The 24,215-nt window shown below is 44.1% G+C and overlaps 1 protein-coding gene across 5 annotated transcripts in view; it reads left to right on the forward strand.

The window, feature by feature from the left end:
- Positions 1-24,215, forward strand: part of LOC109403600 (cGMP-specific 3',5'-cyclic phosphodiesterase) — a 400,426-nt gene that overhangs the window by 353,555 nt on the left and 22,656 nt on the right. For all 5 annotated transcript variants that reach the window (XM_062847017.1, XM_062847018.1, XM_062847021.1 and 2 more), the window contains 2 exons: positions 10,298-10,389; positions 22,657-22,980. In XM_062847017.1, coding sequence (XP_062703001.1) covers positions 10,298-10,389; positions 22,657-22,980 — 416 coding nt within the window. The remainder of the gene's footprint in view (positions 1-10,297; positions 10,390-22,656; positions 22,981-24,215) is intronic.

A 24,215-nucleotide genomic window follows, 5' to 3' on the forward strand; every position in this document is an offset into this window, starting at 1 on the left:
AGGCGCAGAGGACAGTGAGTAGAGGTTTGGAATACGATTTCAGGTCGTATCCAAACCCTGGTAGAAACTTTATTCGTAGGCTGGCAGGAAATGGGGGTTTGCTTCTGCAAACCTGAGCGTCTATTCTCCAGGAGGAGCGGCTCACAAAAGCGTCTGATCCCCATGTTAGAGGCAGCTGATCGACGTCCGAGTGCCAGGGATGGACTCTAAGCTCAACTGTGCACTATGGTTCTCCGGAAAGCAGAGGGTTGGTGTCAGGCCCTACGAGCCAGTAGTAAACCCTTATTGTAACGGAAAATCAGCAACAGAATAATACGAACCGAGACCAACGGCAACGACCCCAGCGAACAAAAAGGACTTGCGATTGGAAACTCGGTACGTGGAACTGTCGATCTCTTAGCTTCATTGGGAGCACCCGCATACTCGCCGATCTACTGAAGAAACGCGGGTTCGGCATTGTAACACTGCAGGAGGTGTGTTGGACAGGATCCATGGTGCGAACGTTTAGAGGTAACCATACCATCTACCAGAGTTGCGGCAACACACGCGAGCTGGGAACAGCTTTCATCGTGATGGGTGATATGCAGAGGCGCGTGATCGATTGGTGGCCGATCGACGAAAGAATGTGCAGGTTGAGGATCAAGGGTCGATTCCTCAACTTCAGCATAATAAACGTGCACAGCCCACACTCCGGAAGTATTGCTGATGACAAGGACGCATTTACGCGTAGCTCGAACGCGAGTACGATCGCTGCCCAAGCCACAATGTCAAGATCATCATAGGAGATCTAAACGTTCAGGTAGGTCAGAAGAAGGAATGCAGACCGACGATTGGAAAGTTCGGTCCCAACTAGCAGACAGACGAAAACGGCCTATGACTCATTGATTTCGCCGGCTCCAAAAAATATGGCCATACGTAGCACCTTTTTCCAACACAGCCTCCCTTATCGTTACACCTGGAGATCACCACAGCAGACGGAATCCCAAATCGACCACGTTCTGATTGACGAACGGCACTTCTTCGACATTATCGACGTCATGACCTATCGTGGCGCCAACATCGACTTCAACCACTACCTAGTGATGGTCAAATTGTGCCCAAAACTCTCCGTCATCAACAATGTACGTTACCAGCAACCGCCACGGTGCAACCTAAAGCGACTAAAACAACCGAATGTCGTCACCACACACGCGCAGAATCTCAAAGCCGCGTTGCCAGACGAGGGTGAGCTCGATGAGGCCATCAACTACGCAGCCGAAAGAACCATCGAGTACGTGAAACGGAATCGACGGTACGAATGGTTCGACGAAGAGTGCAGAACGGTTTTGAAAAAGAAGAACGACGCGCGGGCAGTGATGCTGCAGCAAGGGACCCACCAGAACATGGAACGTTACAAAAAAAAGCGGAAACAACAAACCCGCCCCTTTCGAGAGAAAAAGCGCCACCTGGAAAAAGCAGAGTGTGAAGAAATGGAACTGCTGTGCCGTTCCCAAGAAACACGGAAGTTCTAACCAGAAGCTCAACGCATCCCGCAACGGCTTCGTGCCGCGAGCCAGGATATGCAGGGATAAGACCGGAGGCCTCTTGGCGGACGGACGTGAAGTGATCGAAAGGTGGAAGCAGCACTTCGATCAGCACCTGAATGGCGTGGAGAACGTAGGCACGGGAGACCACGACAACGGAAGAAACGACGACGCCAGTGCAGCGGAGGACGGAAACGAACCAACTCCCACGCTGAGGGAAGTTAAGGATGCCATTCACCAAAATAACCAACAAAGCTGCTGGTAAGCATGGTATCGCAGCTGAACTCATCAAGATGGGCCCAGAAAAGTTGGCCACCTGTGTGCACTGACTGATAGTCAGGATCTGGGAAATCGGAGCTACCGGAGGAGTGGAAGGAAGGGGTAATCTGCCCCATTCACAAGAAAGGCGACCATTTGGAATGTGAGAACTTCAGAGTGATCACTATTTTGAATGCTGCCTACAAAGTGCTATACCAGATCATCTTCCATCGTCTGTCACATAAAACAAACGAGTTCGTGGGAAGTTATCGAGCCAACGGACCAGATCTTCACCGTACGATAAATCCTTCAGAAATGCCGTGAATACCAGGTCCCAACGCATCACCTGTTCATCGACTTCAAAGCGGCATACGACAGTATCGACCGCGCAGAGCTACGAAGAATCATGGACGAAAACGGCTTTCCTGGGAAGCTGACTAGACTGATTAAAGCAACGATGGACGGTGTACAAAACTGCGTAAGGGTTTCGAATGAATCATCCAGTTCATTCGAATCTCGCCGGGAACCGCGATAAGGTGACGGACTCTCATGCCTACTCTTCAACATCGCTCTGGAAGGTGGGATGCGACGAACCGGGCTCAACAGCCGGCGAACGTTTTTCACAAAATCCGGTCAATTTGTGTGCTTTGCGGACGACATGGACATTAGTGCCAAAACATTTGAAACGGTGGCAGAGCTGTACAGCCGCCTGAAACGCGAAGCAGCAAAGGTCGGACTGCTGGTGAATGCCTCAAAAGCTGGTAGGTGGAGCCGAACACGACTGGATCCGTCTGGGTAGTAATGTCACGAAAGACGGGGATACTTTCGAGGTGGTGGAGGAATTCTCTACCTCGGATCCTTACTGACAACAATGTGAGCCGTGAAATTTGAACACGCATCATCAGCGGAAGTCGGGGCTACTACGGGCTCCAGAAAAAAAAAAACTGCGGTCTTAAAAGAATCACCCACGCACCAAATGCACCATGTACTAAACGTTAATAAAACCGGTGGTCCTCTACGGACACGAGACATGGACCATGCTCGAGGAGGACCTGCATGCACTCGGAGTTTTCGAGCGACGCGTGCCAAGAACGATCTTCGGCGGTGTGCAGGAGAACGGTGTGTGGCGGAGAAGGATGAACCACGAGCTCGCTGCACTTTACGGCGAACCCAGCATCCAGAAGGTGGCCAAAGCCGGAAGGATACGGTGGGCGTGGTATGTTGCAAGAATGCCGGACAACAACCCTGCAAAGCTGGTGTTTGCAACTGATACGGTTGGCACAAGAAGGCGTAAAGCGCAGAGAGCACGATGGGCGGACCAGGTGGAGCGTGACCTGGCGAACATTGGGCACGACCGAGGATGAAGAACGGCAGCCACAAACCGAGTATTGTGACGTACTATTGTTGATTATGTCTTGTCTTAAATGTGATGTTGAACAAATGAATGTATTGAAGTATTGAACAAATGAATGTATTGAACTTGTCGTACGAGAATCTTGAGCGCATGCTCACCTTCCTCTGGGGTCAGTGAACTAACGGTCGCTCCGCGGGAGCCTGGCATCGTGCTACGATACGGATAGCTACGATAAATCCATTAATCGTTCGCACAGTGTCGACGGTAGCGCTGTGCAGAGCGATGACTGGGCAAGCTTCCAGCTGTGAATCCGGAAGATCCGGCATCGAAACCACACACTTGGGCCAACTGTCGACGAAGTCTTTGAGGAAGGAACTCGGTCCATGCCACCACAAATCATCCTGACTTGCCTATATCCCTCAGGAAATCCGGTCTGCTGGATTCATTTCCGACGGAACGTGTCTCCACTTGCAGTCCTTGGTGAGGCGTGTGATCTCTGAGTTCCGATTTGAGACGAAAACCTTCCAGATATTTATTTGACTGCGACTTGACGAACGATGCTTTAATCAACCCAAACCTTTGAAGGTTTGATGAAATTCGTTGTTTGCCGGAGGTTGTCTGTAAGCTGGCTGCCGAGTAGAGGGATGGCTTGCCCACTTAGTGGAGCAACACGTGACTTGGCTGTCAGCAGATAACTATGGGACTGTCCATGTTCGTCAGGCGCTGTCCGTAAACTACGTAGACTAATTTTTGCTCATCTCAGACCCCCCCCTCCCCCTGTTCATACAAAAATTTCGAAATTTGTATGGACCGTAGACTTTGGCCTGAACCCCCCCCCCCTCCCCCCATAAGGGTCTACGTAGTTTATGGACAGCCCCTCACCGGAAACGTCGTAGATACAGCAACCGGATGCTGCTTCCGAGGCGTCGCAGAAGCGATGTAGATTGTAATGGCGGTTTTGCAAGACTCTGCGCGGCATTAAGAGTACATGTAAGTTCTGAGAAGTAGATTATCCACCAGCTGGAGTGTTCTTCGGACAGTTGGTCGTCCCACAATCAGTGTTCTGCCCAAAGCACTTTAACGAACATCTTAGCTTTCATCACTACGGGTCCCAGAAGGCCGATTACACAGAACGAAGCCTGCTTGGTATAGGGCACTGCATTGTTTTGATTTTGTATGGGATTTTGACGTTTCTTGGCCTTGTTGTTTACAAAATGTCTGTAAGAGTGAAAGAGAGGGAAAGAATTTCATGCAGTGCCCTATAGCATCTCCATCAATTGTCGACAAGTGACTTGGTCGTCGTCACCGGTGAGGACATCGTCTTCATACGTTCTCTTCTTGATGACAAGAACCGCCATTGGAAAACGTTCACCTTGGTCAGTGGCCAACTGGTAGAGCACACGAGCACCGTGTGGCGAGCTAGCGAGACAGGTAAATGCGGTTCTTATGGATCCATCCGAAGAGAATCTGCTGATACTTCTGGTCATCCGGGTGTACCCAGATCTGTCGAAACATCTTTTCGGCGACAGCAGTGACGACGTACCGAGGAAGACGGATGTTTATGACGGTTGAGTACAGAGCTGGCTAAACTGTTGGTCCAACAAACAGATCTTCGTTGAGCGATAAGCTGGTAGAGCTTCGGTAGAATACTACAGGATACTACGCGTGTCTTCGTGGTGAAACTCTCAGGACGATTGAAGGCATGGTGGGGTAGGAAAAACTGCGGGCTACGCGACGCGCGCGGATTCATTTCCTCCATGTGACCCAGACTTTTGATACAGAGACTTTCATCGACAGCGAACTTCTTCTCCATAGAGTGGAGGTGACGGAATGCGAGCTGGTAGGAATCGCCAAGCATTGACAACATATCCTCTTGTAGCGGTAGACGGACGATGTACTTTCCGTCTGTTTGTTGGTTGTTGGTTTGTTGGGAATCTTCGCAAGGTTGTTCGTCGGGAGTGTAGGATCTTCCGACGTCGATGTTGTAGATTTGCCAAAAGCGTTCGAGTTGCTTGTCGATCAGGTCGTTCGTCAGTGCAGATGTGACTGGTCTGGACTGCCGGTGGATCGAGAGCTGGATCCGATATCTTCCCTCATTCAAATGTATCCAAGTATAGTAGCGGGCACCCAGCGACGAGAGGGATATGCTGATATTCTAGCAATGAGAAGAACAGTTCAGCACCGATAATAATGTTAATCTTCTGACTGATCTTGAACTGGGGATCCGCCATCGAAAGATTGCGAGGAACTTGCCAATGAGAAACGTTGATGTGGTGGCTGGGTAGCGACACCGTTAGCTTAGGCAATACCAGGAGAGAAGAGAGAGGAGCATTCCCATCGCATTTTATGTCAAGTGTTGTCAACTTGTAATGTTTTGTTTTATCGTGCATTTGTGTTTGTCTATCTTATTTTCCGTAGTTCGGTCACTTGGTTTAAATGGAATACGGGAATATAGCCGAATTTGTTCCCATCTTTATTGATAGAGCTACAGCTAGCTCAACGGCGCTCTGATATGCAGAGCAAGCTCGATGATCTTGCGAATCGCTCCTCAGCGGCAGGTCTTACCATCAACGTCAACAAGACCAAATCGTTGGATGTAAACACAGTCACCCTTTCCAGCTTTACGGTAGCTGGGCAATCAGTGGAGAATGTTGAAAGCTTCCAATATCTTGGTAGCCAAATGGCGGCCGATGGCGGCACCAAAATCGACATCAAGGCACGGATCAAGAAGGCGAGGGCTGATTTTGTGAATTTAAGAAATGTATGGAAAAACAAACAGATCAGTCGACGCTTCAAGATCCGAAATTTTAACTCGAACGTGAAATCTGTGCTGCTATACGCCAGTGAAACCTGGTGTGTATCAACGGAGAACACTCAACGGCTGCAGGTCTTCATCAATAGATGCCTGCGATAATTCGCCATTGGCCTCACAATTGGATCTCCAAAGTGGAGCTCCATCGTCGATGTCATCAAAAGCCGATAGCGACAGAAATTCGGGAGCAAAAGTGGAGGTGGATCGCCACACTCTACGCAAGGACGGAAACAAAATCTGTAACCAAGCGTTAGATTGGAATCCAGCATGACATCGCAGCAGAGGCAGACCCAGAGGCTCATGGCGGCATAGCCTCAACAACGAAATCAAGCAAGTCGACAGAAATTTGACTTGGCCACAGGTCAAGGCAATGGCTGGCAATCGCCCAGGATGGAAATATTTCAATTCGGCCCTCTGCACCACCGTGGGTGGCCAGGACTGACTACATTGAATTCGTTCTCATCATTCAATTTCCCTCCTTATGATTTTTTCCCTCTCAACCGCAACAATCACTGCAACACCACATTGATTGATGATAGTCAACTTCAAACGCGATTGCAATCGTTCGTTCCCGCTCGTTCCGGAATATCGCCACAGGATATAATCCTAGATAAGCAGGTTCAGGTATTTGCAAAACAGCGGTTATCCATTCCAGTGGCGCCAACCAACAAACACGTTGTTGTCATTCCGTTCGAGGCTGACTTTTTCCGCGTGACGGCGGTCGCCACCGCACCCGCTGATCGCTTCTCCATCACATTTCCCAAGAATTATTGGCAGCGCGGGATGGAGGAAGGAATTCGAGCAATACCTACATATACGGATAGAAGTTACTCGGTAGGAGTGCAACAACGTGCGTCGACGTCGGGCGGTAATCTTCTGCAATACCTACTTCCACACTGACTGCTGGTGCCGCCAGTGCGGTGATGCTACTTGTTCGCCATGGTTGTTGGTGGAAAACCGAACCAAAGTGCTTTTCTTGCTCATGAAATATTCATCTGCAGTGGTGGTAGCGCCCGCTGCTCGTCGGAACGCCAAACAAACGAGGTGCGCGTTCTACGAGTCTGGTTTGCCGCGGGTTTGGGACGGTTATACGGCCAGAACCGCGGACTGGCGGTCTGTTGGCGGCAGCTTGCTTCCAACTTTTTGTTAGATGACGATATTTTTTATCTTGCGGATCGTTATCTACGCTTTCTCTCTTTTTAAGTCGATATGCTTGAATGCAGTAGGTGAATTGAAAACTGTTCAAGACGGAAGTTTTTATATTTAAATACAAAAGCACACACACAATACGTACATTTTTACCGGTGTCTCAGAGCTTCTATGAGCCACTTTACGAAACGACAACGATTTGTACGAGTACTCATGTTAAGTCAGCTGTCCTTTTATGCCCAATCTACAAGAAAGGACACTGTCTACATATAGTGTGTTAATATCAGAGGAATTGCCCTTCTCTACGAAGTAAGGACTTTGACTGGAAACTCGGTGGTGCAGAGGGCCGAATTGAAAGATTCCCATCCTGGGCGATTGCCAGCCAACGTCCTGACCTGTGGCCAGGTCAAATTTCTGTCGACTTGCTTGATTTCGTTGTTGAGGTTGCGCCGCCATGAGCCTCTGGGTCTGCCTCTGCTGCGATGTCCTGCTGGGTTCCAATCTATCGCTTGCTTGCAGATTTCGTTTCCGCCCCTGCGTAGAGTGTGGCCGACCCACCTTCACTTTCGCTCCAGAATTTCTGTCGCTATCGGCTTTTGATGACATCAACGATGGAGCTCCACGTTGGAGATACAATTGTGAGGCCACCATGCACGAATTATATACCGCAGGTATCTATTGATGAAGGCATGCAGCTGTTGAGTGTTCTCCGCTGATACACACCAGGTTTCACTGGCGTATAGAAGCACATTCCTTAAACTCGCAAAAGCAGCTCTCGCATTCTTGATCCGTGCACCTATGTCGATCTTGGTGCCGCCATCGGCCGCCATTTGGCTACCAAGATATTGGTAGCTTTCAACATTCTCCACTGATTGACCAGCTACCGTAAATCTGGAAGGGTTGACCGTGTTTACATCCAACGATTAGGTCTTGTTGACGTTGATGGTAAGACCTGCCGCTGAGGATCCATTGGCAAGACCATCGAGCTTGCTCTGTATATCAGAGCGCCGTTGAGCTAGGAGAGCAACTTCATCAGCCAATTCGAAGTCATTTAGGTGCCCCATGGTAATGGGCTGCCACAGCAATCCACGATTTGGTTCACGGTCAATCGCACCTACCAGGATCTCGTCGATTACGATGAGGAACAGTAGCGGTGATAGTATACATTCTTGACTCACTCCAGCAACGACCCGGATGGGATCGAATGAAAATGCCATGTACTGTGCTTCAATGAGGCCGATGATTTACTCAGGAAGACCCTTAGGCCTGAGGGCTTCCCATATGTTTCCATGATTGAGACGATCGAAAGCTTCTTCGTAATCAACGAACACCAGGTAGTGAGACTCTTGGAATTCATTGATTTGCTCCAGAATGATACGGAGCGTGACAATACGCTCAACACAGCATCGTCCGGCACGGAATCCTGCTTGCTGCCATCGGAGAGTTGCGTCAATCTTCTCCTGTATCCGGTTTAGGATCACTTTGCAGAGGACTTTGAGAACGATACACAGTAACATGATGTCCCACCAATTATCGCATACAGTCAGGTCACCGTTTTTGGATACCTTCAATAAGACGCCTTGCTTCCAGTCGGCCGGAAATATCGCGGATTCCCATATGTTGCAGAATAGTTGATGCAGTAGTTGTGCGGATACTGCGGGGTCAGCTTTGAGCATCTCAGTTGATATGCGATCAACCCCTGAGGCCCTGTTCGATTTCATTCTACGGATGGCTGTTTCTATCTCCTGCAGTGATGAAGCTTCGATGTTGACACGGGTAATGCATCGAACCCTTGGCGGATCATGCTGAGGTGTTAATGGCGTAACCGACACTTGAAAAAGGTTTCCAAAGTGCTCGAACCAGCGTTTCAAATGGTCAGCCGTGTCGGTCAGTAACTGTTCAGACGTGTCTTTCACGGGCATCGTAGTATTCATCTTGGTCCCACTAAGGCGACGTGAGACATCGTACGTAGAGGAAACTCGGTGGAGTGTCAGGACTTTAATTGAACCCGGACGAGCGAGTCTTTTGGGTCATGAACTGGAACTTCTAAGCGAAGTTCAATAAACAAACGGTGGATTACTTACTCTAAATCCATTGTACAATAGATCCGTTCTCATGATTCAACTGAGGATTTAGTTAATTAAATTATATTATATGTATCTGACAGAAAATATACTTCTGCAAGTTCCAATTGTATTTTCCAGAAAGACTCAAACCCTATTCTTTCATAATCAACTTCTTTTCAGCAGTTGACAAATGTATAACAAAATACCCCGATAGCAATCTTCTAATGGTCGCAACCAATTATCATTAACCTTTGCTTCAATCTTGCTCCGGGTTTTCTTCCAATTAAGCACAAACCCAGAGTAACTTGATATTTTATTCAGCAATCTGCAATGTGAACCAACCTTGCCGCCGACGGACGGGATGGCTGCTGTCGGAATAATCCTTAATCGGACGACCCCGGTTTCTACACACACCCACTGCATTGCATTGTATACTCCAGTAGCGCCATCAACCAAAGCAACACACCAATCAAACTAATGCCCGGCACGTACTACCAATCTTCTCCACAAGAGCTCACACAGTCAAGCTCACGACGTGGGTTTCCGTCGCAAGCTGATCCGATGCAGCGAATAATGAACTGCAGTGGCTCCATAGCCAAGTATAATTTCAATGGACACAATAAACCCAAGAAGGTGAAGAATATTCCTGCTATGATGCCGTTTGTGCATGAGTAATCATCAAACTCGGAGCGTTCAGAAATTAAATATTTCCGCAATTATATATTTCTCGGATACTTTTTCAAAACGACGTATAATACACGCAAACCCTATGTTGATACGTCGTTTTGAATAAGTATCCGAGATTTGTCGCTCATATAGATGTGATGGTAAATTCGCGTGTATTCACTAAGGCCATGCTGAGGGTTCGATTACCAGTCGATCCAAGAACATTTCGCAATGGATATTTCCTTAACTTCCTTGGCATGCGGAATGGTTATTGGCAGAAGAAGGTCTTAGTTAATAACTGTGGAAGAGTTCCTAGAACACTGGGTTGAGAAGCATGCATGATTCCATTTGGGATGCTACTATGAATTTGAATAATAAAAATAAAAAACCCATATAATATCTAGAGAACAGTTTATAACTTTCCAACACCACATGTTTTATCGATAATAACAATAATAATTCTTTTCAGATTTCGATCTGGACGACGACGACACCTGTCGGGCGGCGGTTCGGATGTTTCTACAGTGCAACCTGGTGCAGCAGTTTCACATCCCGTACGATGTAAGTATAACGGCTGTGTGGCGAGTGACATGATAAACTACCATATTTTGTACATTTTTCCTTTGTTTCTGCATACACACCTAGAAAATAACGTGTAATTTTAAGTGTCCTGAACCTGACATATACGTGCATCTTCAAAAACACAAATTTAGAGGTTATAACATGTAAATTTACGTCTTTCAAAACACCCCAGAGTAAAACCTATTTTTTCTTAGCGTCTAGCAATCGCTACAACCGATTTGACAGATAAAACATAGAAAAGTAAAATATCTATTGTCATGCGTGGGATTCGAACGCCGGATCTGCTGATCGTGAGACACATATCTTACCTCTCGGCTATTTCACCGAGTTAGAAGGTGGCTGATGAACGTGATACTGATTCTACGTTTCCGTTTGTTGAAATCTAACGCAACCAAATGATGCGCGTAAAATTGAGTCCAATTTGTGATTCAGTCTTGAAAACGTTTACGTTTTTTTGGTGATTCCGTTTCGTGGAAATTTCAGAATTTCTAAGTGTGTACACACTAAACGCTTTCAGCAATATTTTGCTGAATTTTGCCGAACTGAAGGGTCCAGCAAATTTTTTTGCTGAACTTTCAACAAAATTTTTGCTGAAGCCTTCAGCTCAGCAAAATTCAGCAAAATTTTGCTGAAACCGTCAATCGATTTTTGGTGTGTACGATGATTGGTGGTCGTGTGGTTTGCTTGGAGGGGGGGTGTATGGCGGAGCATTGTAAAATGTGGTGTGAAGCTGAACAAGAACAAAATTAATTTCTAATAGGGTGCGGGCACCGGTTTTGGCCAGTCTAAGGGAAATCATTTTTATAAAAATAATCAATAATCCAATGAAAACTATTTACCAATGTGTTAAATGACAGGTTTCGATTTATACTTTATTAAAAATGCAGAAATCATGCTAATACTTGATTTTTGTATTAAAAGTGGCACTGGCCAAAATAGAAGCATTGCCGCAGGTTTGGCCATATTCTCAGCTTTGGTTTCTATTTTGGCCAATCACGTGTATTTCTTATGGGAGTTGCCAAATTAGAAGCACCCTGGCTAAAATAGATATACGGGAGTTGATTTTTTAAGCAAAATCTTGAGCAAAATTATTTTTTCTTCCAGTTTTTATTCAAATGTATGGTTTTCACAGTTGTAATCACCATATTATATTAGAATCTAACAGTAAAAAATAAATTTATACCGATTTAGATCGTAACAGGCTGAATACCGCACTATGGCCAAAACTCCGGGCTGGCCAAACCTCAAGCTTCTACCCGATGCGAATTTGTATGCAAGAAACTCGTAAACCCGGTAAACACTGCTCTTCATTGTGTTCTATATCGAACCGACATCCACATGTCGAGCACGACATTCAATAAATGCTGCCAATGTTAATTTCTCGATTTTTGCTTAGGCTAACCAAGCCAAGTTGAAAATACAATGTTAATGCTTTGACATTCATGCACGCAACAGAAACCTGTATTTGATGAACAAATTCAGATCTGAGTTGCTAAAGTGCAACTGAACTAAAGTTGCTGAGTGCTTCGGTGGGAGTCCAACCCACGACTTCCAATTTGCTAGACGGGCGCTTTTTTCCTCCAAGGCACAGAACTGAACTGCTACTTACACTCAGCGAAGTAAACTACCGAAATTCATCAAAATACCTTTTGAAATTTATCCATAACTATAAAGTATGGATGCCATAGGAATACCTTATGAAAATTTAACATGCTTATTATGATCTAATTACATAAGATAAACTTATGAGAAGAGCAGAAAAATCACAAAATGATGCAGACTGGAATCGATCCATGAACGTCGAGATCACTGAGCTCGTGCCCAACCCACGCGGCTATCGACGCTTGAGAAAATCGTTCTGCTAAATGTGTATAAAAGCCAAACTCTGAGTCGATTCTGCGTCATAGACCGACCTTATCGAAGTCGTTCTAGCCGTTATGAATTGTTTAAAGGCCATTTCATAAGTTAGACCTTATGATAATCTTAGGTTTATTTGCCTGAGTGTATGCACTAATGCACGGCTTCCCAACGGCCATCCCGGCATGAGGAAGCCGGATATCAAACCCGCGGGGCTCTATTTTGATCAGTGCTGCCAACAAACATGGACTCATTATCTTCAAACACGTTCTATCCAACAAACAGCATGAATGAGGATAATATCGTAGAATCAGCCATAGATGACACACTAGCCTCCAAACAGCAAATAATTTTGTAAAATCCAAGCGCGTAATTTCTGGCGACGTAGTCTATTTCGAACGTTATTTCACTCTGTTGCTTCGTTTTCCATCAATTATCACACTCACCATGTACACCGTAGTTGGCACCGGAAAGTGTCAACAAACCAATTCCAGCAGATACCTAGAAACAGTATCATATTTATCACACACCTTCTAACTCGGTGAAATAGTCGAGAGGTAAGGGATATGCCTCACAATCAACGGATCCGGGTACGAATCCCTGCCAATATTTTGCTTATATATTCGGTTCAAGCGATGGCTGAACCCACTTTCAAGCTGCGGCGGCAAATTTGCTGCGTGAAAAAAATGTAATATGTACATCACTTTTACGACGCGACTGATGTGCAGCGAAAATGTTGTGATATCACAAGAATGTTTTTGCTGTGCAGCAAGAGCTTTAGGACAGAAGTTTGATGGGAAAAAGGTCGAAAGACGAAAGGTCGAATGGACAATAGGTCGTATGGACAAAAGGTCGAATGAACCTTTTGTCATAGATTCGCCAGCCAGATATGCGAAAAATTGACCTGGGAGATGGATCCGGACTTGCATGGAAGTGATCATCGGCCAATCATGGTCGCCCTAGCGAAAAGCACCGTACCTAGTACCTCCATGAGGCCCAGGTGGAAATTCGACCATGTGGACTGGACCAGCTTTCAAGCGTAGCACAGTGGGAAAAATCGACCCAAGAAACGGATCTTTTAACGTCTCTGGTTTCGGTAAGTGAAGTTGACCAAATCTGACGTAAAAAATTACGAGAAATCGATTTTTGCTAAATTCATTCACCGCACGGCCCGGGAAGTGGTCCATTTTGCCCCATTTTGCCCATTTTTCATACAAGAAGGGAATCAACATGTACTTTCAAACAACAAGCACGGCTGTAGATCGTTGAAAATAGCTGCAGGTGTAATTAGTGGTTCATAGCAATCATAAAAAAAAATGAAAGATCCTTTCAAATGCTTAATTTTGCCCCATATGCCCCAACAACTTCTGGAAATTCACACTTTTACCTAATTATGAATTGATTTTTAATGTTACTGATTTAAAGTTGATTTTTTTAAGGATAAACAAAAACGCTAAATCTATTATCACCAGAACCATCTACGGGAGTTGTCCAATTTGTCTCATACTGCCCAATTTACATAGGAAAAGGAGATTTAAAACGTATTTATAAAAAAACAGATACTGCTAAGGAACGTTAAAATAAGTTTTTTTGTGCAATTGGCAGCTAACAGTAATCATTCTCGTATATAAAAGATCTTTTCCCCATTTTACCCTACATGCCCCAAAAACTGCTGGATAATAACGTTTTTTGTAATGTTTTGTAACATCACCCTACATCATAGTTGCAACATGAAGTCTTTTTTGATACATTCAAATACGGTTTATCGATTAGTTTTAGAATTATCTATGGGAGGGTACAAACAGCTGTCCATTTTACCCCAGTTTGCCCAGCTTTTTTGTCGTCTCATGAATAAATTTATTTCTCGTGTTTGCTTATGTCCGACTTAATCGACTTCTGGTACTGAAGCCAATGTAATCAAAAGTACAGTTAAAATATATGATTTTTCTCTAATTCTTGATTTTGGTGGGGAATTGAGGGCATAATAAGCATTAATCTTAACCTTAATATGTGTCAAATATGCTCAAAACTGATTAAATGTAGCATCTTTAATATATAGAAATTGGTACTTTAAGACGGCCTATTTTATCAGTTTTGTTCATATTTGACATATTTTATAAAATGCTTATTATACACACTAAGTTTTTTTTGCCGAATCTCGGCAAACCGATTGCCGAGATTGGCACCGCTGAGTGCTCGGCAATCACCTCGGCAAAAATCAAATTTGCCGGGGCTCTCGGCAACCACCCAAAAAATGTTGTTGCCATTTTTTGCCGAGATTCTCAGTAAAAAATATTACTGAGTGCTCGGCAAAAGCAAAAAATGCCGAATTTCGGCAATCCCTCTTTTTTGCTGCCATTGGTAATATTAAACATGGTAATATAATTTGTTAACTGCATTTTGCCCCACTCTTGCTGAAGTTTGAAAGGTGAATATTAGTGAGATTTCTTAAGGATGCATTTCATGCATGAAATGTGGAGAACAGCAGACAAGGATGGTATATATCAACTTTAACCAGACTAGAAAATTCCGAAATAACTAGTGGTACCCTTTATTCCCAATGAAAGTGGTATACCCTTTATTCCCAATGAAATAACAGACAATGTCATATATATGACTGTATGTTCGATTACATCGGTTTGATCACCAATGAAAATAGGGGAAATTAATTCAATTATTTTTTTTTTTTTTATTAGTTTATAATTTATTACATAAAAAGCAGGGAAAATTGGGGTAAAATGGACAGTTGTTTGTACCATTTCAAGAATGATTCCAGTATTAGTCAATAAACCGCATTCGCATATATCAAAAAAGACCTCATTCATGTTTTGCAACCAGTGACTTTGTAAAACCATACAAAATATGTTATTATCCAGCAGGTTTTGGGGCATGTAGGGTACACACTTCGAAAAAATCTTGTAATTTTGTGTCATATAAGTCCGACATATAAAAGCAACACATTTGACGCAAAATTGTGTGCGATCTTATTTTTACAGGAAACGGAAAATGTTTGACTCATGTAATTTTACCGCAACAGCTCAGCGCGTCGGCTGCTTGTATACATGATTGAGACCTGTGCTATTTATAGCACCGAATATTGAAACAAAAAAAATACAAAAAGTTCCATTCGGGAATCGAACTTCGATCCTCAGAGTGTCAGTTTTCGATCTTGCTCTCTCGGCTAACTCACCACGTTGAAGAGATGGTAGTCGAAGATGAACAACTTCTACCATAAACGAACTTGCCAGTTCGGCTGTCGCGTCGTCGCTGCTGGCGTGTATGTATACATACAGGGGATAGACAAAATGATCGGGACAGGCAAAATTTTCACTTTTCAAAAAATGTTCAACTAGCTGTAACTTTTCGTAAAGTGCATCAAATATTCTCAAATTTTTACTGTAAGTTCATCAACTAGTTGTGTATAAGTGGTCAAAATTTGGGAAAGATCGGGCCATTTTCCACGAAGTTATAAAGATTATTGAAAAAGGTAAAATTATTCGATAGTCAACTTTGAGCTATTATATCTCCGGATTTAATAAACCGATTGCAATGAAATTTTGACCATACATGACTTATATAATGAACTCTAGAAAACTTTTGACTAAACTTCAAATTTTCAACGAGAGAAAAAGTTATAGCGATTTTATTTTTTCACGATTTTTTTTGCAAATTGGTCTAATTTTAATATGTATTCCATTACTTTTTCAAATTGTTGGCGGCTATGTTGATACTTTCCTTCAAAACACGTTTATATATAAGTCAATTAGAGGAAAATTAAATGAACTATAATTTGCATCTTGAATTTTGAAACGATGTTGAAGTTTTTGATAATTTGATGTTTTATTAGAAAAATAATCTAATCGTTATAATTTTCTTCCGTGTTAAGAATTTCAAGTTAAGTCAACGGTTTTTCATAGCTCATTATATAAGTCATAAATGGTCAAAATTTCATTGCATTCGGTTCATTGAATCCGGAGATATAACAGCTCAAATTTGGCTATCGGATAATTTTACCTTTTCCAAGAATTGTTATAACTTCGTGGATAATGGTCCGATCTTTCCTAAATTTTGACCACTGATACACAACAAGTTGATTACAGTAAAAATTTCAGAATGTTTGATGCACTTTACGAAAAGTTACAGAGAGTTGAACATTTTTTCAAAAGTGAAAATTTTGCCTGTCCCGATAATTTTGTCTATCCCCTGTATATGTACTGAGACAGCCGTCATCGCAGCCAAGCAGACAAAGTCGCCTTCTGATTGACTGAGCGTGGCTGTTTTTGTTTACCACTGCATCGGCTGATGGCAACGGATTGTCATTTCCAGGTTTGTGGCTCAACTCGGTGTTAAATTTATGATTGGTTTTCATGCTATTTCACCATTGGCGAAACTACGGACTTTTACCAGGGGGTGCACTAGAAACAAATATTCATTAGTTCATCCATTCATCATTCATCGCCCCACTAGCGTAGCCAGAAATTTGCTCTGGGAGGGGTTTTCGATGTTCAATAATAGCTTATTTTGTTCGACACTCACATTTTGTAAATATATACAGTAAATTTGAGCCGTAGGTTGAAAATAGCGGCGCAGCCGAAAAATTTTTTCGCCACAAAGCGGTTTATACTGGAAATTTGTTCCAGAAATTTTGGCTCTGGGGGGGGTTTTAACCCTAAAACCCCCCCCGTGGCTACGCCACTGCATCGCCCCATATCTCACAGCAGTGCAGTAAAATCCTAGGGGGTGCCTGGCACCCCCGGCACCCCCAGTAGTTTCGCCTATGTGTTTCACCTTCGTAATAAACAAATTTCCAATCGACTGCAGTCTTCATCTGATTTTGTAAGGTGCTGTTTGACAGTTCAACATCAGCAATCATTATGTTTCTGTAACATATCGCATAAATATACAGCATAGAGAACTAAATTATCAGTTCTGTGATTTAAAATTATGGCTGGAACCACTCAAACAATATAAACTAGATATGTACGTCACAAAAAGTGTAAAAATGTGGCACCTTTATGTTTATGTCAAAGCATTTTCAGGCAGTTCGATCAATTGTGTCACTATTAAAATTGAGATTTTTTAGTGTGTAAAATAGGGAAAAGATCTTTTATATACGCACATGATTACTGTTAGCTGCCAATTGCACCTAAAAATAATGTTAACGTTCCTTAGCAGTATCTGTTTCTTATAAATACATGTTAAATCTCCTTTTTCTATGAAAATAGGGCAAAATGGGGCAAATTGGACAACTCCCGAAGATTATTCTGGTGATAATAGATTTGGCGCTTTTTGTTTATGCCAAAAAAATCAACTTCAAATCAGTAACATTAAACATCCATTCATAATTAGGTAAAAGTGTGAATTTCCAGCAGTTGTTGGGGCATATGGGACAAAATAAGCATTTGAAAGGATCTTTCATGTATTTTTATGATTGCTATGAACCACTAATTACACCTGCAGCTATTTTCATCGATCTACAGCCGTTCTTGTTGTTTGAAAGTACATGTTGATTCTCTTCTTGTATGAAAAATGGGCAAAATGGGGCAAAATGGACCGCTTCCCGGGCCGTGCGGTGAATGAATTTAGCACCAATCGAATTCTTGTATTTTTTTACGTTAGAAAAGGTCAACTTCACTTACCGAAACCAGCGGCGTTAAAAGATCCGTTTTTTGGGTCGATTTTTCCCACTGTGCGTAGGTTGAACATCACAGATCTCTCTACCCTCATCTGCAAGGCAGCAATGGATTCCGTTCCCCGAACTAGCCCAACCTGAGCCAAAAACACTCCACTGGGCGAATGGCACGAGGCCCGCAATAATTGTCGGCAAGTCATCCGAGAAGAGAAAAACTAACTGACTAAATGTCTTACAAGGGAAGAGGTGAAACCTCATCCATCAATCTATACAGCGACACCTTCATCAGGCGCCAAAGGCAGATCAGCTGGCTAGGATCGCTTATCCGATGCTCCAAAACCTCCGCCAGCTCGGCAAAAAGTTTCTTCAGGACACCAGACCTAGAAGTTAGGGACACGGCATCGGTATCCTAATCTCAAAGGGCTCGGGCCCACAAACACTGACTGTTGATAACTGTCGGCCAATCACCCTCCATTTCATGAAGCTCTGCCTCACCAATCGCAGCTATTAAGTTTAAGCCATAGGGAATCGCGCCACTGGCTTCTATTTTCGTCTGTTTCCCGCTATAAGTATAGGTATAGTATCTACCCGTGTACAACATTTCAAGTTAATTGGTTCAAAATTGACTGAGCTATAGTGGCAAATAGACGAATATAGAAGCCACCGCTCAAGTGGCGCGATACCCTAGGAAATCACCGTTCAAAATCGACTCCTGAGGAAACCGGAGTCCCTCCGAGCTCGGTAATAGCGGTCACTCTTTTCCTGATTAACGGCACCCTCATTCCCAACCACAAGACTGTGGAAGTTCTTGGAATCACACTGGATCGGAATCTGTTTTTCCGGAATCACTTCCAAAAAATAAAGAGCGGAGCGGTACTAGATTTGAATGTGCTTAACCCTTTAAAGTCGGATTATTTTGTCTCTGCTGTCGCAACCTTATACAACTTCGCTGGCTTTTGTTATGCTAGGTTTCATCCACTCCGGCTCCAAAGATATTCGGAAAACGATCACAAAGCGACAGATCATATCATTCCGAATTGCCGATGCAATCGTGTTCAGTCGGAATCGTTACGGTATCAAGATTACCTACCGAGCATCGGCACTTTTAGTAACCCTTGGTCCATCCCACAACGGTGACTTGCTACCCTGGCAGCTTGCGCCGAGGCTGGCAAATTCCGACTAAAATTCAAACTTGCCCTGGCGACCGACTTCCATGCCGTTAGCTACCTACAAAGTACGACAGACAGAACTATTAGTTTTCTCGGAAAACAAACTAACCGAATCTTCGAGGATTTGGGCATTCCTCGGCTTCCTCCGGTGGTCGAAATCTGTCGGGTTGGCACTAGAAGTTGGTCGACGCATACGCCCAAAGGTGGACAATGTCATTAACAACAAGTTCCGTCGAGGCATCTGTTGGCGTGTACCATTGGATCTTAGCAAGGTTTCGAATTCGTGTTCTGAAGCTAGCCACAAATACCCTCTCATTCATAGGTTCCCACTTCATGAGCGTAGCGTGGGCGTGAGCGCTGAGCAGGAAACCAACTCCACGGTGGCGAAGTGCGTGTTCGACTCGTAGACCAGAGACCAGATCACAGCAGACTTTGACTCTGATCTTTGACTTCGACTTTGATCTTAAGCCTATGCGGTATGTCTCATTGACAAGTTGTACCAGCTCACCCTAGGGCTATGAATAAAGCATGCCATACATTAGGTTGTTGGTCTAAGGGTTCCTATGTATGGCAGGGGGCTGCCACCTTAAGTGTAGATTCCTGTGAAAGATAGCATATAATATTCATCTGCTTATGCCAGGACTGACGCTGTTTCAGCAGCACCTTCCGGGTGAACAGACACTCGGGACGTTAGTTCTCCTCAGCTCCAGCATGATATTCCTAGCTGGTGGTCGTAATCGTATTAATCCGAGAGAAGCATGAGATAAATACTTAGAAGGACCGGAGACAAGCTATCGTCCCAAGTAACATTTTTTAGTGAAAAAGACTAGAAGTGGTTTTTAGAACCATCATGAAACAAGGGCTGAAAGTCTCTCTAATAAAGACAAATCAATCAATCAACCATCATGAAATCGTAATTAAAATAGTAAGGTTTTATGACGGTTCTAAAACATCTACAAGACTAATTGGTTATCAAAGCATTATTTGGGATAGAACGTTGGAAATGTAAAACTGTACACTTTGGAAGCATTTCTAAACTTGTTCAAAGGAACCACAACCTTCCGATCAAAACAACCAACCAGTGAAAAGCGATTTCCTCGAAAGCAGATTTTCGACACCGGCGCGGCAATCCTTGGGTATGTGCAACTTTGTATTGGCATAATGCACAAAGGCAACCAATAAAGAGAAAAATGAAAGCTCATAACTCACCTTTTTTTTTCATTTTCCACCTGCTGCACGCGTGCAAGTGCATAATTTGCCAAGGAATTCATTAGTCATATCCGCTGACAAATGGTTTCGTGAGCCGACCCGCACGCTGTAATGGTCTTTCGACACGAATTCTTCGGGGTTGAAATGTGAAGATGTGTACTTTAGATTGTGGGAAAGGTGATTTAATGCTTCGATGAAGTTGACCGGATATCTGTTCTTCAAATTACACCGAAGGAAGGTTGGCTTGGAAGACTTCAACACTTAAACTTCGCCTTTGAATAGTTATCTATTTAAATCTCAATAAAACCTCATAATCCTGATGTTAATTGAAAGTTGACATTTAGAATTTAACCATATTTCCATAGATCTTATAGTAGAATCAGTATGTTCCTAGAACCGGTAATCACTCAAAAAGAATGTTATCGTTTTTTTCTACTTCACCATGTATCCTTTATAAAGATCAGCATCCCCACCAAATAAAAAAGAACAGCGGATAAGCGAGAAAAGCTTTTAATGCAGCCGTTTATTCCTTTTGCTCGTAGCTATGACGTTGGAAAAGGTACGGTAGCTGGCTACCATTTCCTCGCGACCGATGAAACATGAATGGTTTTTGGTCTTGCTTCAGTTGCCAACTGGCTTACTGTTGTTAAGAGTGAAAAAGATCCAGCTTTTAACTTTTTTCCTCATCATCGCCGCTTGAATATGCAACTGGAAATGGTACCTTGCTTGGCTCGCTCAAAAAGCGCTAACTAGCAAGCCACACTTTGATGTTGTTGGGGCTCGTTCATAAACAACGTGGTTTCAACTTTCCGGTACTAAGATATACGAAGTATTCCCAAAAAATACGTGATTTATGAACCTCCTCCACAAAAAAAATCACAACTCATAGCGCGGAAAAACGGTTCATTCTGTCATCGTCCTGTCACCACCATCAGCCTCAACAGCGGTGCGCTGATCCAGCGCTGTTCGGCATTGCACTTCTACTTCATCGTCTTTTCCTCGTTTGATTCAATTTGAAATTTGCGCAAAACCATGAAGGATGTCGAACTAACGAAGAGAACCGTCATAAACGTCCGCAATATTTTTTCGCTTTCTTATATTCAGTGCCCGGAGGGGCTAGCTGGCGAATGGATGAGATTACTGCCGGTACAGAGAGAGAGAAAAAAGACACAGAACGATACAGCACTGCAGCAATGAATTTAATTCGATTTGCTTGCAATATTGCAATTTTGTTATAAACAGAGCACTTCAGTAGGAAGTGGATAAATATAGCCAAGAGCTTTTAGAAATATTGAAGAGAGGGTCAACGAGTGCTTTCACAGATGAAAAAGTACTGTCTAGAAAAAAACATTGGATAACTTAATCCACCAGTTCACAGCATTAAAAGAAAGAAAACCATTTCAAATTGAAACCATAGAACGAAAATGAGGAGTACAAATTCAGGGTTGGGAAAGCTTCTCCAGAAGCTTGGAGGGCTTCTCCCGGAAGCTTGGAGAGCTTCTCCCGGAAGCTTGGAGAGCTTCTCCCGGAAGCTTGGAGAGCTTCTCCCGGAAGCTTGGAGAGCTTCTCCCGGAAGCTTGGAGAGCTTCTCCCGGAAGCTTGGAGAGCTTCTCCCGGAAGCTTGGAGAGCTTCTCCCGGAAGCTTGGAGAGCTTCTCCCGGAAGCTTGGAGAGCTTCTCCCGGAAGCTTGGAGAGCTTCTCCCGGAAGCTTGGAGAGCTTCTCCCGGAAGCTTGGAGAGCTTCTCCCGGAAGCTTGGAGAGCTTCTCCCGGGAAGCTTGGAGAGCTTCTCCCAGGAAGCTTGGAGAGCTTCTCCCGGGAAGCTTGGAGAGCTTCTCCCGGGAAGCTTGGAGAGCTTCTCCCGGGAAGCTTGGAGAGCTTCTCCCGGGAAGCTTGGAGAGCTTCTCCCGGGAAGCTTGAAGAGCTTCTCCCGGGAAGCTTGGAGAGCTTCTCCCGGGAAGCTTGGAGAGCTTCTCCCGGGAAGCTTGGAGAGCTTCTCCCGGGAAGCTTGGAGAGCTTCTCCCGGGAAGCTTGGAGAGCTTCTCCCGGGAAGCTTGGAAAGTTTGTCAAGTTAGTTAAGTTCCAATTTACTCGCTTTTACGTTTAACAATCACTATTTCATTCCGTACACAAATCAAAATTAGCTGAACTGCAGTGGAAAAGTGTCTAATTCAGAATTTCTGCCAATTTAGAATAGCCCAATTCTCTAGACAAAATTATTTACGCAACAATTCAGTAACAAAAAGTGTATCGCTAAATCAAGAAGGCAATACCCTCACTGTTCGATAAGTCACTTCAGAAGTTTTGTATAACAGCTGTTCAAGTCCCAACTGATTCTAATCTTCCCTTCTGTTTCCTTTGTCTTCCACCCCCTTCCGCAGGTTCTCTGCCGGTGGATCCTGAGCGTGCGGAAAAACTACCGTCCCGTTAAGTACCACAACTGGCGCCACGCTCTGAACGTGGCCCAGACGATGTTCGCCATGATGAAGACGGGCAAGATGGAACGCTTCATGACGGATCTGGAGATTTTGGGCCTGCTGGTGGCGTGTCTGTGTCACGACCTGGACCACCGGGGCACCAACAATGCATTCCAGTCGAAAACCGACAGCCCGCTGGCCATCCTCTACACCACCAGCACCATGGAGCACCATCACTTTGATCAGTGTGTGATGATACTGAACTCGGAGGGGAACAACATTTTCCAGGTAAGTGTGCTTGTCAGCTAGCGTTCAAGTTGCTCATGTTTGGAATTGGAAACGAGTTATGAATAAAGTATGAGAACCGTTGAGGTTCGGGATAACCGTGTCAGTCGTTGCTCTGGCATGGCGCGAGCGCCTAGAAGTGGGCAACGTCGAGTGCACGTGACACGCAAACACTTCAACCTATTCAAGCACTGTTGTAGACAGTATGAAGAGTGGGATGTAATTTCAGCTTGTCACGAAATGTGAGCCTGAATGTTTAACAGTTTACCTTGAATTTCGCCGGACGACTAATGGGTGGATCAAAGGAATGAGCCTAACGTTGTGGAAAACAAACGGTTTCGAATTGATTTGCTGAAAATTGGATACAATTCCGTGGGCTTGCACTTTGGAATCTCTTTTGTGGAAACAGACACTAATGATGCAACATTGTATACGTGTTTCGTTTTTTTTAGTATTTTTTTTAGCTAATCTCTACTACACAACATTATATGTACTTTGGATATTGAACATAATGGTAGAGACTGTCTAACCCGCCAAAGAAGCAAAATGCTTCCTCCATTGTTTTTCGATCGATTTTGATTGATGTCCGCAAAGTTATAAAACATATTTTGATCTTTGATGACATTGCCACTCTCCTGCTGCTTAGACCTTCTTGTCCTACAGATATAAGGTTGAACTGTGTACACTTCAAAATACGCCATTGCTTTATTTCCTTCTCTAAGCAATGGCGGATGAATCTCCTCAATACAAACTCGAATGGCCCATGTCCAGGTAGTGTAGGGATCATCTCCTACAAGCAAATTAGAAGACAGGACTTACACTAGGTCAGGACTAAACACATTCCCATTACCGCCAAATCCTTCGTCTCGCCAAGAAGGCACGAACATCGATGACTCGCTTTGGGGAATCCACCAAGAAGGTAGCATTTTGGCGCTTTGCCAGCTTCTCGGATGATCCTCACCACTCTCTTTGTTCTCGGAAGGGGGCAGGGTTTACCACCACGCCCGTGCCTAGAACTATCAAGCAACTGCTCTGCATCTATCAAGAACTAATACTGTGTTCATCGCGATTTGACCTGCTGAAGGCTCAAGCCCTTTCAGCTAGTACCAGAAAGAGTTGCTGACATTAATGGTGTCTCTATCTACCCTGGCCTTAACCGGCGACCTCTTTCCAACCGCGGGCTGGGATCCTACCCAGAAGACTGACGCAACACTACCAGGATGTTCTCTCCGCGGCCA

This window comes from Aedes albopictus, chromosome 1 (assembly GCF_035046485.1).
Source record: "Aedes albopictus strain Foshan chromosome 1, AalbF5, whole genome shotgun sequence".
Lineage (NCBI taxonomy): Eukaryota > Metazoa > Arthropoda > Insecta > Diptera > Culicidae > Aedes > Aedes albopictus.